The 18,732-nt window shown below is 47.4% G+C and overlaps 1 protein-coding gene across 2 annotated transcripts in view; it reads right to left on the reverse strand.

Moving 5' to 3' along the window:
* Positions 1 to 8,229, reverse strand: part of DENND10 (DENN domain containing 10) — a 16,627-nt gene extending 8,398 nt beyond the window's left edge. Inside the window, exons 1-2 of one of the 2 annotated variants that reach the window (XM_075215551.1) lie at positions 8,147 to 8,229; positions 49 to 245 (exon numbers count right to left, since the gene is read on the reverse strand). In XM_075215551.1, the coding sequence (XP_075071652.1) occupies positions 49 to 245; positions 8,147 to 8,204 (255 nt within the window). In that variant the 5' untranslated portion in view covers positions 8,205 to 8,229. The remainder of the gene's footprint in view (positions 1 to 48; positions 246 to 8,146) is intronic. The other variant, XM_075215552.1, reaches the window with a different exon arrangement.
* Between the last annotated feature and the right edge of the window lie 10,503 nt (positions 8,230 to 18,732).

The following is an 18,732-nucleotide window of genomic DNA, read 5'->3' on the forward strand; positions in this document are numbered from 1 at the left end:
TCCCCACACCACAACGTAACAAAGACCACAGACGGATGACACTCTCACCTTGTCCAGGACAGACACCCCCTCCACAGGTGTCAGCATGATATAGAACCAGACCCTCTTGTATTGGCTGTAGAGAAAGTTATAGAGGGGGGGCTTTTCCTCCTGGAGACGGCACTTCCTCAACAAAAGCTCCCTGAACTCCGCAGTAATGCAGGGATAACACCACACCCACAGTGTATCTCCATTCGTGTCTTTCTCTGGAGGAATAAACAGACGTGGTTTACAGCGAGCAGAAAACATCCCAGAATCCAGGGCGGCTCAGAGCGCCCCACAATACAGAAACCAGGGAACGTTAACTACGTGGAACACCAGGATCATTCAGAAACGTCATGATACATACGTAGTGCCACACATATAGAAAAAACGTGGTATAGATTATAGAATGACGTGACATGAAAACACCCGTTACACAGATTACATGTGTGTGTACATATCTGGTTACATATAACATGACAGACTGGGGCAATATCGGTATCGTGGACTGACTACAAGATAACATTTCTTTTTCATAGTCCCCACATTCCCTGAATCGTCCTATTTCCACATTATCCCCCCCACCTCCCTGCAATGATCATGCTCAGTTAACATTTTATTTGCTGCAGCGTTGACCTTTCACAATCCAGCTACGCAGATTGGGGTGACTGCTACATATAGGAATCGGGCAGCAGATATATAGAATAGGCAGCTGTGACATACGATACAGTCTTGGCAGATTTTGGAGCACTATGAAGCCCAGCAGGTCATATATACTGAATATTATTATAATCTTTAAACATTTTAAACAGTATTCCCCCAAATTTACTAATAAAGCCCGGAAAATATAAAGAGGGTAAGAATTGTATTTAATCTGCAGAAAAACAGGAGATTTATATGGTAAATAATAAAAAAGGCAAATTTCCTGGGACCGATCTTTACAGCTTGGGGGAATTAATTAGAGACAGTTGACAACTGTTTAAGGGAAAAATATATATCGGGTGACAGATATGGAGCATTGGGGTAACACGGAGATATAGATTGGGGTGAGGTATGGAGCATTGGGGTAACAAGGAGATATAGATTGGGGTAAAGTATGGAACATTGGGGTAACATGGATATATAGATTGGGGTGAGGTATGGAGCATTGGGGTAACAAGGAGATATAGATTGGGGTAAAGTATGGAACATTGGGGTAACATGGATATATAGATTGGGGTGAGGTATGGAGCATTGGGGTAACATGGAGATATAGAATGGGGTGATGTATGGTAAATTGGGATAACATGGAGATATAGATTGGGGTGAGGTATGGAGCATTGGGGTAACATGTAGATATAGATTGGGGTGAGGTATGGAACATTGGGGTAACATGGATATATAGATTGGGGTGAGGTATGGAGCATTGGGGTAACATGGATATATAGATTGGGGTGAGGTATGGAGCATTGGGGTAACATGTAGATATAGATTGGGTGAGGTATAGAGCATTGGGGTAACATGTAGATATAGATTGGGGTGAGGTATGGAGCATTGGGGTAACATGTAGATATAGATTGGGGTGAGGTATGGAACATTGGGGTAACATGGATATATAGATTGGGGTGAGGTATGGAGCATTGGGGTAACACGGAGATATAGATTGGGGTGTGGTATGGAGCATTGGGGTAACACGGAGATATAGATTGGGGTGATGTATGGAACATTGGGGTAACAAGGAGATATAGATTGGGGTGATGTATGGTACATTGGGGTAACATGGAGATATAGATTGGGGTGACAGATATGGAACATTGGGGTAACACAGAGATATAGATTGGGGTGATGTATGGTACATTGGGGTAACATGGAGATATAGATTGGGGTGACAGATATGGAACATTGGGGTAACATGGAGATATAGATTGGGGTGATGTATGGTACATTGGGGTAACACAGAGATATAGATTGGAGTGATGTATGGTACATTGGGGTAACACGGAGATATAGATTGGGGTGATGTATGGTACATTGGGGTAACACGGAGATATAGATTGGGGTGATGTATGGTACATTGGGGTAACATGGAGATATAGATTGGGGTGATGTATGGTACATTGGGGTAACATGGAGATATAGATTGGGGTGATGTATGGTACATTGGGGTAACATGGAGATATAGATTTAGGTGATGTATGGTACAATGGGGTAACACGGAGATATAGATTGGGGTGATGTATGGTACATTGGGGTAACATGGAGATATTGATTGGGGTGATGTATGGTACATTGGGGTAACATGGATATATAGATTGGGGTGAGGTATGGAGCATTGGGTAACATGGAGATATAGATTGGGGTGAGGTATGGAGCATTGGGGTAACATGGAGATATAGATTGGGGTGATGTATGGTACATTGGGGTAACATGGAGATATAGATTGGGGTGAGGTATAGAGCATTGGGGTAACATGTAGATATAGATTGGGGTGAGGTATGGAGCATTGGGGTAATATATAGATATAGATTGGGGTGAGGTATGGAACATTGGGGTAACATGGATATATAGATTGGGCTGAGGTATGGAGCATTGGGGTAACATGGATATATAGATTGGGGTGAGGTATGGAGCATTGGGGTAACATGTAGATATAGATTGGGGTGAGGTATAGAGCATTGGGGTAACATGTAGATATAGATTGGGGTGAGGTATGGAACATTGGGGTAACACGGATATATAGATTGGGGTGAGGTATGGAGCATTGGGGTAACACGGAGATATAGATTGGGGTGTGGTATGGAGCATTGGGGTAACACAGAGATATAGATTGGGGTGATGTATGGAACATTGGGGTAACAAGGAGATATAGATTGGGGTGAGGTATGGAACATTGGGGTAACACGGAGATATAGATTGGGGTGATGTATGGTACATTGGGGTAACACAGAGATATAGATTGGGGTGATGTATGGTACATTGGGGTAACACAGAGATATAGATTGGGGTGACAATTATGGAACATTGGGGTAACATGGAGATATAGATTGGGGTGATTAATGGTACATAGGGGTAACACGGAGATATAGATTGGGGTGATGTATGGTACATTGGGGTAACATGGAGATATAGATTGGGGTGACAGATATGGAACATTGGGGTAACAGAGATATAGATTGGGGTGATGTATGGTACATTGGGGTAACACGGAGATATAGATTGGGGTGAGGTATGGAACATTGGGGTAACATGGAGATATAGATTGGGGTGAGGTATGGAGCAATGGGGTAACATGTAGATATAGATTGGGGTGAGGTATGGAGCATTGGGGTAACATGAAGATATAGATTGGGGTGAGGTATAGAGCATTGGGGTAACATGGAGATATAGATTGAGGTGAGGTATAGAGCATTGGGGTAACATGTAGATATAGATTGGGGTGAGGTATGGAGCATTGGGGTAACATGTAGATATAGATTGGGGTGAGGTATGGAACATTGGGGTAACATGGATATATAGATTGGGGTGAGGTATGGAGCATTGGGGTAACACGGAGATATAGATTGGGGTGTGGTATGGAGCATTGGGGTAACACAGAGATATAGATTGGGGTGATGTATGGAACATTGGGGTAACAAGGAGATATAGATTGGAGTGATGTATGGTACATTGGGGTAACACAGAGATATAGATTGGGGTGATGTATGGTACATTGGGGTAACACGGAGATATAGATTGGGGTGATGTATGGTACATTGGGGTAACATGGAGATATAGATTGGGGTGAGGTATGGTACATTGGGGTAACATGGAGATATAGATTGGGGTGAGGTATGGTACATTGGGGTAACATGGAGATATAGATTGGGGTGAGGTATGGAGCATTGGGGTAACATGTAGATATAGATTGGGGTGAGGTATGGAGCATTGGGGTAACATGTAGATATAGATTGGGGTGAGGTATGGAGCATTGGGGTAACAGGGAGATATAGATTGGGGTGAGGTATGGAGGATTGGGGTAACATGTAGATATAGATTGGGGTGAGGTATGGAGCATTGGGGTAACAGGGAGATATAGATTGGGGTGAGGTATGGAGCATTGGGGTAACATGGAGATATAGATTGGGGTGAAGTATGGAGCATTGGGGTAACAAGGAGATATAGATTGGGGTGAGGTATGGTACATTGGGGTAACATGGAGATATAGATTGGGGTGGGGTATGGTACATTGGGGTAACATGTAGATATAGATTGGGGTGAGGTATGGAGCATTGGGGTAACATGTAGATATAGATTGGGGTGAGGTATGGTACATTGGGGTAACACGGAGATATAGATTGGGGTGATGTATGGTACATTGGGGTAACACGGAGATATAGATTGGGGTGATGTATGGTACATTGGGGTAACACGGAGATATAGATTGGGGTGATGTATGGTACATTGGGGTAACACGGAGATATAGATTGGGGTGATGTATGGTACATTGGGGTAACACGGAGATATAGATTGGGGTGATGTATGGTACATTGGGGTAACATGGAGATATAGATTGGGGTGACAGATATGGAACATTGGGGTAACATGTAGATATAGATTGGGGTGAGGTATGGAGCATTGGGGTAACAGGGAGATATAGATTGGGGTGAGGTATGGAGCATTGGGGTAACAGGGAGATATAGATTGGGGTGAGGTATGGAGCATTGGGGTAACATGTAGATATAGATTGGGGTGAGGTATGGAGCATTGGGGTAACATGTAGATATAGATTGGGGTGAGGTATGGTACATTGGGGTAACATGTAGATATAGATTGGGGTGAGGTATGGAGCATTGGGGTAACATGTAGATATAGATTGGGGTGAGGTATGGTACATTGGGGTAACACGGAGATATAGATTGGGGTGATGTATGGTACATTGGGGTAACACGGAGATATAGATTGGGGTGATGTATGGTACATTGGGGTAACACGGAGATATAGATTGGGGTGATGTATGGTACATTGGGGTAACACGGAGATATAGATTGGGGTGATGTATGGTACATTGGGGTAACACGGAGATATAGATTGGGGTGATGTATGGTACATTGGGGTAACATGGAGATATAGATTGGGGTGACAGATATGGAACATTGGGGTAACATGTAGATATAGATTGGGGTGAGGTATGGAGCATTGGGGTAACAGGGAGATATAGATTGGGGTGAGGTATGGAGCATTGGGGTAACAGGGAGATATAGATTGGGGTGAGGTATGGAGCATTGGGGTAACATGTAGATATAGATTGGGGTGAGGTATGGAGCATTGGGGTAACATGTAGATATAGATTGGGGTGAGGTATGGAGCATTGGGGTAACAGGGAGATATAGATTGGGGTGAGGTATGGAGCATTGGGGTAACACGGAGATATAGATTGGGGTGATGTATGGAACATTGGGGTAACAAGGAGATATAGATTGGAGTGATGTATGGTACATTGGGGTAACACAGAGATATAGATTGGGGTGATGTATGGTACATTGGGGTAACACGGAGATATAGATTGGGGTGATGTATGGTACATTGGGGTAACATGGAGATATAGATTGGGGTGAGGTATGGTACATTGGGGTAACATGGAGATATAGATTGGGGTGAGGTATGGTACATTGGGGTAACATGGAGATATAGATTGGGGTGAGGTATGGAGCATTGGGGTAACATGTAGATATAGATTGGGGTGAGGTATGGAGCATTGGGGTAACATGTAGATATAGATTGGGGTGAGGTATGGAGCATTGGGGTAACAGGGAGATATAGATTGGGGTGAGGTATGGAGGATTGGGGTAACATGTAGATATAGATTGGGGTGAGGTATGGAGCATTGGGGTAACAGGGAGATATAGATTGGGGTGAGGTATGGAGCATTGGGGTAACATGGAGATATAGATTGGGGTGAAGTATGGAGCATTGGGGTAACAAGGAGATATAGATTGGGGTGAGGTATGGTACATTGGGGTAACATGGAGATATAGATTGGGGTGGGGTATGGTACATTGGGGTAACATGTAGATATAGATTGGGGTGAGGTATGGAGCATTGGGGTAACATGTAGATATAGATTGGGGTGAGGTATGGTACATTGGGGTAACACGGAGATATAGATTGGGGTGATGTATGGTACATTGGGGTAACACGGAGATATAGATTGGGGTGATGTATGGTACATTGGGGTAACACGGAGATATAGATTGGGGTGATGTATGGTACATTGGGGTAACACGGAGATATAGATTGGGGTGATGTATGGTACATTGGGGTAACACGGAGATATAGATTGGGGTGATGTATGGTACATTGGGGTAACATGGAGATATAGATTGGGGTGACAGATATGGAACATTGGGGTAACATGTAGATATAGATTGGGGTGAGGTATGGAGCATTGGGGTAACAGGGAGATATAGATTGGGGTGAGGTATGGAGCATTGGGGTAACAGGGAGATATAGATTGGGGTGAGGTATGGAGCATTGGGGTAACATGTAGATATAGATTGGGGTGAGGTATGGAGCATTGGGGTAACATGTAGATATAGATTGGGGTGAGGTATGGAGCATTGGGGTAACAGGGAGATATAGATTGGGGTGAGGTATGGAGCATTGGGGTAACAGGGAGATATAGATTGGGGTGAGGTATGGAGCATTGGGGTAACAGGGAGATATAGATTGGGGTGAGGTATGGAGCATTGGGGTAACATGTAGATATAGATTGGGGTGAGGTATGGAGCATTGGGGTAACATGTAGATATAGATTGAGGTGAGGTATGGAGCATTGGGGTAACAGGGAGATATAGATTGGGGTGAGGTATGGAGCATTGGGGTAACAGGGAGATATAGATTGGGGTGAGGTATGGAGCATTGGGGTAACATGTAGATATAGATTGGGGTGATGTATGGTACATTGGGGTAACATGGAGATATAGATTGGGGTGATGTATGGTACATTGGGGTAACACGGAGATATAGATTGGGGTGATGTATGGTACATTGGGGTAACATGGAGATATAGATTGGGGTGACAGATATGGAACATTGGGGTAACATGTAGATATAGATTGGGGTGAGGTATGGAGCATTGGGGTAACAGGGAGATATAGATTGGGGTGAGGTATGGAGCATTGGGGTAACAGGGAGATATAGATTGGGGTGAGGTATGGAGCATTGGGGTAACAGGGAGATATAGATTGGGGTGAGGTATGGAGCATTGGGGTAACATGTAGATATAGATTGGGGTGAGGTATGGAGCATTGGGGTAACATGTAGATATAGATTGGGGTGAGGTATGGAGCATTGGGGTAACAGGGAGATATAGATTGGGGTGAGGTATGGAGCATTGGGGTAACATGTAGATATAGATTGGGGTGAGGTATGGAGCATTGGGGTAACAGGGAGATATAGATTGGGGTGAGGTATGGAACATTGGGGTAACATGGAGATATAGATTGGGGTGAGGTATGGAGCATTGGGGTAACATGTAGATATAGATTGGGGTGAGGTATGGAGCATTGGGGTAACAGGGAGATATAGATTGGGGTGAGGTATGGAACATTGGGGTAACATGTAGATATAGATTGGGGTGAGGTATGGAGCATTGGGGTAACAGGGAGATATAGATTGGGGTGAGGTATGGAGCATTGGGGTAACAGGGAGATATAGATTGGGGTGAGGTATGGAGCATTGGGGTAACAGGGAGATATAGATTGGGGTGAGGTATGGAGCATTGGGGTAACATGTAGATATAGATTGGGGTGAGGTATGGAGCATTGGGGTAACAGGGAGATATAGATTGGGGTGAGGTATGGAGCATTGGGGTAACAGGGAGATATAGATTGGGGTGAGGTATGGAGCATTGGGGTAACAGGGAGATATAGATTGGGGTGAGGTATGGAGCATTGGGGTAACAGGGAGATATAGATTGGGGTGAGGTATGGAGCATTGGGGTAACAGGGAGATATAGATTGGGGTGAGGTATGGAGCATTGGGGTAACATGTAGATATAGATTGGGGTGAGGTATGGAGCATTGGGGTAACAGGGAGATATAGATTGGGGTGTCACACACATATATCCGGGTGACGAGGAGTTATTGGGGCGATGTTTTCTTCTCACCGATGAGCCCGACATTGAGCAGCAGCTGGGCCTCCGCTGAGCCACCACCAGCCGCCATTTCCGAGGTCCGGGGCCTCGCACAGATCAGTCTTCCTGCCGCGGCCCAGGGGCGGGTCTGTCCCGGCGCCTCCCTCACTCCCACCCCGAGGCTGCGGCCTAGACCCGGATGTACGGAAATTACCACAACTATATCTATCTTCATCCAAATTATATTTATACCGAGAAGAGAGGGGTTAATTCTCCCAAACTATGTTTATACCAGAGGTCGAGGGGTTAATTCTCTCCAACTATGTTTATAGTATAATTCACATAATTTACGAGGCCCTCCATGTTTCCCCTCCATGACCAGTAGGATGTGGACACACAGACATTTTATCCATATGCGCTTGTTGAACATCTCATTGCTTCCCCCTTGCTGCAATAACAGCCTCCACTCCTCTGGGAAGGTTTTCCCCTAGATTTGGCTGTGGGGATTCACAACCATTCAGATACAAGCATTAGTGAGGACGGAAACTTATGTTGGTCGATAGGTCGGCACCGATGTTGGGCGATAGTGAGGTTGTGCACTGATTTTGGGCGATAGTGAGGTCGGGCACTGATGTTGGATGATAGTGAGGTCGGGCACTGATGTTGGGCGATAGTGAGGTTGGGCACTGATTTTGGGCGATAGTGAGGTTGGGCACTGATTTTGGGCGATAGTGAGGTCGGGCACTGATGATGGGTGATAGTGAGGTCGGGCACTGATGTTGGGCGATAGTGAGGTTGGGCACTGATTTTGGGCGATAGTGAGGTCGGGCACTGATGTTGGATGATAGTGAGGTTGGGCACTGATGTTGGGCGATAGTGAGGTTGGGCACTGATTTTGGGCGATAGTGAGGTTGGGCACTGATTTTGGGCGATAGTGAGGTCGGGCACTGATGATGGGTGATAGTGAGGTCGGGCACTGATGTTGGGCGATAGTGAGGTTGGGCACTGATTTTGGGCGATAGTGAGGTCGGGCACTGATGATGGGCAATAGTGAGGTCGGGCACTGATGTTGGACAATAGTGAGGTCGGGCACTGATGTTGGACAATAGTGAGGTCGGGCACTGATGTTGGGCGATAGTGAGGTCGGGCACTGATGATGGGTGATAGTGAGGTCGGGCACTGATGTTGGGCGATAGTGAGGTCGGGCACTGATGATGGGCGATAGTGAGGTCGGGCACTGATGGTGGGAGATAGTGAGGTCGGGCACTGATGTTGGACAATAGTGAGGTCGGGCACTGATGTTGGACAATAGTGAGGTCGGGCACTGATGTTGGTTGATAGTGAGGTCGGGCACTGATGTTGGGTGATAGTGAGGTTGGGCACTGATTTTGGGCGATAGTGAGGTCGGGCACTGATGATGGGCGATAGTGAGGTCGGGCACTGATGGTGGGAGATAGTGAGGTCGGGCACTGATGTTGGACAATAGTGAGGTCGGGCACTGATGTTGGGTGATAGTGAGGTCGGGCACTGATGTTGGGTGATAGTGAGGTCGGGCACTGATGTTGGACAATAGTGAGGTCGGGCACTGATGTTGGGTGATAGTGAGGTCGGGCACTGATGTTGGATAATAGTAAGGTCGGGCACTGATGTTGGATGATAGTGAGGTCGGGCACTGATGTTGGGCGATAGTGAGGTTGGGCACTGATTTTGGGCGATAGTGAGGTCGGGCACTGATGTTGGGCGATAGTGAGGTTGGGCACTGATGTTGGACAATAGTGAGGTCGGGCACTGATGTTGGGCGATAGTGAGGTCGGGCACTGATGATGGGCGATAGTGAGGTCGGGCACTGATGGTGGGAGATAGTGAGGTCGGGCACTGATGTTGGACAATAGTGAGGTCGGGCACTGATGTTGGACAATAGTGAGGTCGGGCACTGATGTTGGGTGATAGTGAGGCAGGGCACTGATGGGCAATAGTGAGGTCGGGCACTGATGTTGGACAATAGTGAGGTCGGGCACTGATGGTGGGCGATAGTGAGGTCGGGCACTGATGTTGGACAATAGTAAGGTCGGGCACTGATGTTGGGTGATAGTGAGGCAGGGCACTGATGGGCAATAGTGAGGCGGCACTGATGTTGGACAATAGTGAGGTCGGGCACTGATGTTGGACAATAGTAAGGTCGGGCACTGATGTTGGACAATAGTGAGGTCGGGCACTGATGTTGGACAATAGTGAGGTCGGGCACTGATGGTGGGTGATAGTGAGGTCGGGCACTGATGTTGGATAATAGTAAGGTCGGGCACTGATGTTGGATGATAGTGAGGTCGGGCACTGATGTTGGGCGATAGTGAGGTTGGGCACTGATTTTGGGCGATAGTGAGGTCGGGCACTGATGATGGGCGATAGTGAGGTCGGGCACTGATGGTGGGAGATAGTGAGGTCGGGCACTGATGTTGGACAATAGTGAGGTCGGGCACTGATGTTGGACAATAGTGAGGTCGGGCACTGATGTTGGGCGATAGTGATGTCGGGCACTGATGATGGGCGATAGTGAGGTCGGGCACTGATGGTGGGAGATAGTGAGGTCGGGCACTGATGTTGGACAATAGTGAGGTCGGGCACTGATGTTGGACAATAGTGAGGTCGGGCACTGATGTTGGGTGATAGTGAGGCAGGGCACTGATGGGCAATAGTGAGGTCGGGCACTGATGTTGGACAATAGTGAGGTCGGGCACTGATGGTGGGTGATAGTGAGGTCGGGCACTGATGTTGGACAATAGTAAGGTCGGGCACTGATGTTGGGCGATAGTGAGGTCGGGCACTGATGGGCAATAGTGAGGCGGCACTGATGTTGGACAATAGTGAGGTCGGGCACTGATGGTGGGTGATAGTGAGGTCGGGCACTGATGTTGGATGATAGTGAGGTCGGGCACTGATGTTGGGCGATAGTGAGGTCGGGCACTGATGTTGGGCGATAGTGAGGTGGGGCACTGATGTTGGGCGATAGTGAGGTCGGGCACTGATGATGGGCGATAGTGAGGTCGGGCACTGATGGTGGGAGATAGTGAGGTCGGGCACTAATGTTGGACAATAGTGAGGTCGGGCACTGATGTTGGACAATAGTGAGGTCGGGCACTGATGTTGGGTGATAGTGAGGCAGGGCACTGATGTTGGACAATAGTGAGGTCGGGCACTGATGTTGGACAATAGTAAGGTCGGGCACTGATGTTGGGTGATAGTGAGGTCGGGCACTGATATTGGACAATAGTGAGGTCGGGCACTGATGTTGGACAATAGTGAGGTCGGGCACTGATGTTGGACAATAGTAAGGTCGGGCACTGATGTTGGGTGATAGTGAGGTCGGGCACTGATATTGGACAATAGTGAGGTCGGGCACTGATGTTGGACAATAGTGAGGTCGGGCACTGATGTTGGACAATAGTGAGGTCGGTCACTGATGTTGGACAATAGTAAGGTCGGGCACTGATGTTGGGAGATAGTGAGGTCGGGCACTGATATTGGACAATAGTGAGGTCGGGCACTGATGTTGGACAATAATGAGGTCGGGCACTGATGTTGGACAATAGTGAGGTCGGGCTCTGATATTGGACAATAGTGAGGTCGGGCACTGATGTTGGGCGATAGTGAGGTCGGGCACTGATGGGCAATAGTGAGGCGGGCACTGATGTTGGACAATAGTGAGGTCGGGCACTGATGGTGGTTGATAGTGAGGTCGGGCACTGATATTGGACAATAGTGAGGTCGGGCACTGATGTTGGGCGATAGTGAGGTCGGGCACTGATGTTGGACAATAGTGAGGTCGGGCACTGATGGTGGGTGATAGTGAGGTCGGGCACTGATGTTGGATGATAGTGAGGTCGGGCACTGATGTTGGGCGATAGTGAGGTTGGGCACTGATGTTGGGCGATAGTGAGGTTGGGCACTGATGTGAGGTCGGGCACTGATGTTGGACAATAGTGAGGTCGGGCACTGATGGTGGGTGATAGTGAGGTCGGGCACTGATGTTGGATGATAGTGAGGTCGGGCACTGATGTTGGGCAATAGTGAGGTTGGGCACTGATGTTGGGCGATAGTGAGGTCGGGCACTGATGATGGGCGATAGTGAGGTCGGGCACTTATGGTGGGAGATAGTGAGTTTGGGCACTGATGTTGGACAATAGTGAGGTCGGGCACTGATGTTGGACAATAGTGAGGTCGGGCACTGATGTTGGGTGATAGTGAGGCAGGGCACTGATGGGCAATAGTGAGGCGGGCACTGATGTTGGACAATAGTGAGGTCGGGCACTGATGTTGGACAATAGTAAGGTCGGGCACTGATGTTGGACAATAGTGAGGTCGGGCACTGATGTTGGACAATAGTGAGGTCGGGCACTGATGTTGGGTGATAGTGAGGCAGGGCACTGATGGGCAATAGTGAGGCGGGCACTGATGTTGGACAATAGTGAGGTCGGGCACTGATGTTGGACAATAGTAAGGTCGGGCACTGATGTTGGACAATAGTGAGGTCGGGCACTGATGTTGGACAATAGTGAGGTCGGGCACTGATGTTGGACAATAGTGAGGTCGGGCACTGATGGTGGGTGATAGTGAGATCGGGCACTGATGTTGGATAATAGTAAGGTCAGGCACTGATGTTGGATGATAGTGAGGTCGGGCACTGATGTTGGGCGATAGTGAGGTTGGGCACTGATTTTGGGCGATAGTGAGGTCGGGCACTGATGATGGGCGATAGTGAGGTCGGGCACTGATGGTGGGAGATAGTGAGGTCGGGCACTGATGTTGGACAATAGTGAGGTCGGGCACTGATGTTGGACAATAGTGAGGTCGGGCACTGATGTTGGGCGATAGTGAGGTCGGGCACTGATGATGGGCGATAGTGAGGTCGGGCACTGATGGTGGGAGATAGTGAGGTCGGGCACTGATGTTGGACAATAGTGAGGTCGGGCACTGATGTTGGACAATAGTGAGGTCGGGCACTGATGTTGGGTGATAGTGAGGCAGGGCACTGATGGGCAATAGTGAGGCGGGCACTGATGTTGGACAATAGTGAGGTCGGGCACTGATGTTGGACAATAGTAAGGTCGGGCACTGATGTTGGACAATAGTGAGGTCGGGCACTGATGTTGGACAATAGTGAGGTCGGGCACTGATGTTGGACAATAGTGAGGTCGGGCACTGATGGTGGGTGATAGTGAGGTCGGGCACTGATGTTGGATAATAGTAAGGTCGGGCACTGATGTTGGATGATAGTGAGGTCGGGCACTGATGTTGGGCGATAGTGAGGTTGGGCACTGATTTTGGGCGATAGTGAGGTCGGGCACTGATGATGGGCGATAGTGAGGTCGGGCACTGATGATGGGCGATAGTGAGGTCGGGCACTGATGGTGGGAGATAGTGAGGTCGGGCACTGATGTTGGGCGATAGTGAGGTCGGGCACTGATGATGGGCGATAGTGAGGTCGGGCACTGATGGTGGGAGATAGTGAGGTCGGGCACTGATGTTGGACAATAGTGAGGTCGGGCACTGATGTTGGACAATAGTGAGGTCGGGCACTGATGGTGGGTGATAGTGAGGTCGGGCACTGATGTTGGACAATAGTAAGGTCGGGCACTGATGTTGGGCGATAGTGAGGTCGGGCACTGATGGGCAATAGTGAGGCGGCACTGATGTTGGACAATAGTGAGGTCGGCCACTGATGGTGGGTGATAGTGAGGTCGGGCACTGATGTTGGGCGATAGTGAGGTTGGGCACTGATGTTGGGCGATAGTGAGGTCGGGCACTGATGATGGGCGATAGTGAGGTCGGGCACTGATGGTGGGAGATAGTGAGGTCGGGCACTGATGTTGGACAATAGTGAGGTCGGGCACTGATGTTGGACAATAGTGAGGTCGGGCACTGATGTTGGGTGATAGTGAGGCAGGGCACTGATGGGCAATAGTGAGGTCGGGCGCTGATGTTGGACAATAGTGAGGTCGGGCACTGATGTTGGACAATAGTAAGGTCGGGCACTGATGTTGGGTGATAGTGAGGCAGGGCACTGATGTTGGACAATAGTGAGGTCGGGCACTGATGTTGGGCGATAGTGAGGTCGGGCACTGATGTTGGACAATAGTGAGGTCGGGCACTGATGTTGGGCGATAGTGAGGTCGGGCACTGATGGGCAATAGTGAGGCGGGCACTGATGTTGGACAATAGTGAGGTCGGGCACTGATGGTGGGTGATAGTGAGGTCGGGCACTGATATTGGACAATAGTGAGGTCGGGCACTGATGTTGGGCGATAGTGAGGTCGGGCACTGATGTTGGACAATAGTGAGGTCGGGCACTGATGGTGGATGATAGTGAGGTCGGGCACTGATGTTGGACAATAGTGAGGTCGGGCACTGATGTTGGGCGATCGTGAGGTTGGGCACTGATGTGAGGTCGGGCACTGATGTTGGACAATAGTGAGGTCGGGCACTGATGGTGGGTGATAGTGAGGTCGGGCACTGATGTTGGATGATAGTGAGGTCGGGCACTGATGTTGGGCGATAGTGAGGTTGGGCACTGATGTTGGGCGATAGTGAGGTCGGGCACTGATGATGGGCGATAGTGAGGCCCACAATAGCCGTCAATTTTAACCAATTGAACCTAAAATATTCATAAACTGCGCCCCCTGGGGGGTCGCCCCCATCACACAGCCCTATTTTTGGCCCTGTCTAACATCGTCAAAAGATGCACTCCAACACGTCCACTCTGCCTAACTTTCAACCTCTCTCCCCTCTCATAATCTCCTCCCACTCCCACCTCATCTCCACCTTTATATGCCTCGCCCTATCAGACGCTCCTCAACCTACAATCCTTCAAACGATTCTTTACCTCGGGCCCCCTAAGGGGCAGGGTACTCTTCTCCTTATATAGTCAAGTCCATAAATATTGGGACATCGACACAATTCTCATATTTTGGGCTCTATACACCACCACAATGGATTTGAAATGAAACTAACAAGATGTGCTTTAACTGCAGACTTTCAGCTTTAATTTGAGGGAATTTACATCCAAATCAGGTGAACGGAGTAGGAATTACAACTGTTTCTATATGTGCCTCCCACTTTTTAAGGGACCAAAAGTAATGGAAAAAACTAAACAATCCTACATCAAACTTTCACTTTTTAATATTTTGTTGCAAATCCTTTGCAGTCAATTACAGCCTGAAGTCTGGAAGGCATAGACATCACCAAACGCTGGGTTTCATCCCTGGTGATGCTCTGCCAGGACTCTACGGCAAATGTCTTCAGTTCCTGCTTGTTCTTGGGGCATTTTCCCTTCAGTTTTGTCTTCATCAAGTGAAATGCAGCTCAATAGGATTTAGGTCAGGTGATTGACTTGGCCATTGCATAACATTCCACTTGTTAGCCTTAAAAAAAACTCTTTGGTTGCTTTTGCAGTATGCTTCGGGTCATTGTCCATCTGCACTGTGAAGCGCCGTCCAATGAGTTCTGAAGCATTTGACTGAATATGAGCAGATAATATTGGCCGAAACACTTCAGAATTCATCCTGTCAGCAGTCACATCATCAATAAATACAAGGGAACCAGTACCATTGGCAGCCATACATGCCCACACCATGACACTACCACCACCATGCTTCACTGATGAGGTGGTATGTTTTGGATCATGAACAGTTCCTTTCCTTCTCCATACTCTTCTCTTCCCATCACTCTGGTACAAGTTGATCTTTGTCTCATCTGTCCATAGGATGTTGTTCCAGAACTGTAATGACTTTTTTAGATGTTGTTTGCCAAACTCTAATCTGGTCTTCCTGTTTTGTGGCTTACAAATGGTTTACATCTTGTGGTGAACCCTCTGTATTCACTCTTGTGAAGTCTTCTCTTGATTGTTGACTTTGACACATATACACCTACCTCCTGGAGAGTCTTCTTGATTTGGCCAACTTTTGTGAAGAGGTTTTTCTTCGCAAGGGAAAAAATTCTTCTGTCATCCACCACAGTTGTTTTCTGTGGTCTTCCGGGTCTTTTGGTGTTGCTGAGCTCTCCGGTGCGTTCTCTCTTTTTAAGTATGTTCCAAACAGTTGATTTGGCCACACCTAATGTTTTTGCCATCTCTCTGATGGGTTTGTTTTGATTTTTCAGCCTAATGATGGCTTGCTTCACTGATAGTGACAGCTCTTTGGATCTCATATTGAGAGTCGACAGCAACAGATTCCAAATGCAAATGTCACACCTAGAATCAACTCCAGACCCTTTGCCTGCTTAATTGATGATGAAATAACGAGGGAATAGCCCACACATGCAGGGCCATTTTTTCCATTGGGCACAATGGGCAGCTGCCCGGGGGCCCCACGGGCATGGGGGCCCCATAGGCACGGCTCTTAATGAGAATAAATAATCCTGCAAAAGAAAAAAACCTGCAAAAAAAACCTACAAGGGTCACTGAGCAAGTACATCTATCTATCTCTATGTCTATATCTCTATATCTGTATACATCTATATATCTATATCTATATCTAGGGGCCCCGGTGCACTGCTTTGCCCAGGGGCCCATAATGTTGTTAAGATGGCCCTGCACACATGTCCATGAAATAGATTATGAGTCGATTGTCCCATTACTTTTGGTCCCTTAAAAAGTGGGAGGCACATATAGAAACCGTTGTAATTCCTACACCGTTCACCTGATTTGGATGTAAATATCCTCAAATTAAAGCTGAAAGTCTGCAGTTAAAGCACATCTTGTTAGTTTCATTTCAAATCCATTGTGGTGGTGTATAGAGCCCAAAATATGAGAATTGTGTCGATGTCCCAATATTTATGGACTTGACTGTATCTCAGGTCTGTCTCCCTCGTATGGCTATTATTGCTAGCTCATGAGCATCCATGGAGGAGTTATTATGTGTCTTTCCACGTCATTGTTATTATTAGAGATGTTCACTGACCTCCGTGTTCTGGTTTTGGATCTGGATTAACTTCGTGTTTTGGATCCATATTTTTTTGATAAAATTACGTGATTTTGCTCTTTTTTTCCCTACATTTTTATTAACCTCAATAACACTAATTTCAAGTGATTTGCAGTCACTTTTGACCATCTCACAGGTCATAATATTATTTTCATACACTTTCAAACAAAGACTGCAGCGACCTGGCTGGATGGTAAGCGATAGAGCAATGACACAAACACACGGCACATCTAGGACACATTGCCACACAGCAGTAAAAGAAATGTGGTGCAAGATGAAATTATCCTTGGGCCCTACCACCCACCCTTATGTAGGATATTGAGAAGGACATGTACAAGCCCTCCAGCGACAAGCAGTGCCACTTTTGTGGCTGAAGCGCTTGGTTTGTTTGAGCCCCCACAAAACAATCTACCAATAGCTTAGCTGCCTTAAGCCTAACAGTGCTGTCATTGAATTCTAAACCATTAAACCATGTCTGCTTGTGCTGCATCTTTAATCTCCTTCTCCTCTGTGGATACCTCCTTCTCATCCCTGAAGAACTGCCGAACCTATGTAGACACAGGAATGGATATTACAACGAGTGGCATTACATCTGCTTCAGACAGACTGTGACACCGAACATGTGGGCAGCATGGAATCTGTCATGTTGGAATACACGCTGCATTAACCAGAGTTATAACTGGGCTACAGCCCAGGGGCCTCGGGCATCCAGGGGCCCTTGACAGTGCCAGCCACATTATCGACAGGCCTGATCAATGCTGCTGAGCACTGTCACTATAGTCTTTCCGGGGCACTCAGTAATCTCCTGACTGAGGAGATCTCGTGCGTCTCACTCTCACGAGATCTCAGTAAGGAGCTTACAGCGCATCTGCGGAAAGACTACAGTGACAGGACAACAGAAAGAGGTAAGCGCTTGGGGTAGGGTGCGGCGGGCGGCTCACGGGGGGGCTAGGGGGTTCGGCTCACAGGGGATTGGAGGCCCCCTTAGCCCAGGGGCCCCCATTCCTTTTATCCGGCCCTGACTATAACAGATGCCACACCTGTAAAATAACCAAAATAAAAGTACCAAACCAGTCAAAGCCTTCAAGTCTAACACGACAGGTGAAACATAAGATCAGAGTAACCTCACATGTGGCAGACAATACATAGGAAGGATTATCGGACGTCTGCACACCAGTAATATATAAAAGGGAATAGAGACACAGTGTCTCAGATCATCTTACCAAATGTCATGGAAAAGACCCTTCACTACTGAACTTTGTGGGGTCTGTAAGATTCAGAAACCATGGAGGGGGACAGACTATGTGGGTCTTATATCGAGGGAAGATCTACAACTTCAAAACTTTAACAACAAATGGGCTTAAGATTGATTTAGGACGGACTAGTTTCTTGTAGACCTGCTCCTTCTGTCTGTTAGTCTCTTTTGGAACGTTCCTATAATCTCAAATGTATCAAATACATCTAAGAGAATTTGGACCAATACATCTTCAGTTATTTTATTGTATATTTTATTCAGTATACAATTTTGGACTTTAATTGCCTCATCCTTATACAAATACTCCATACTACAAGGGCTGCCAATTTATCTCATCATAGGTTGTTTATACTCACGGCTGCAATACATCAGTGTGTACGACATCACAGCTA

The sequence above is a fragment of the Mixophyes fleayi genome, chromosome 6 (assembly GCF_038048845.1).
Source record: "Mixophyes fleayi isolate aMixFle1 chromosome 6, aMixFle1.hap1, whole genome shotgun sequence".
NCBI classification, from domain to species: domain Eukaryota; kingdom Metazoa; phylum Chordata; class Amphibia; order Anura; family Limnodynastidae; genus Mixophyes; species Mixophyes fleayi.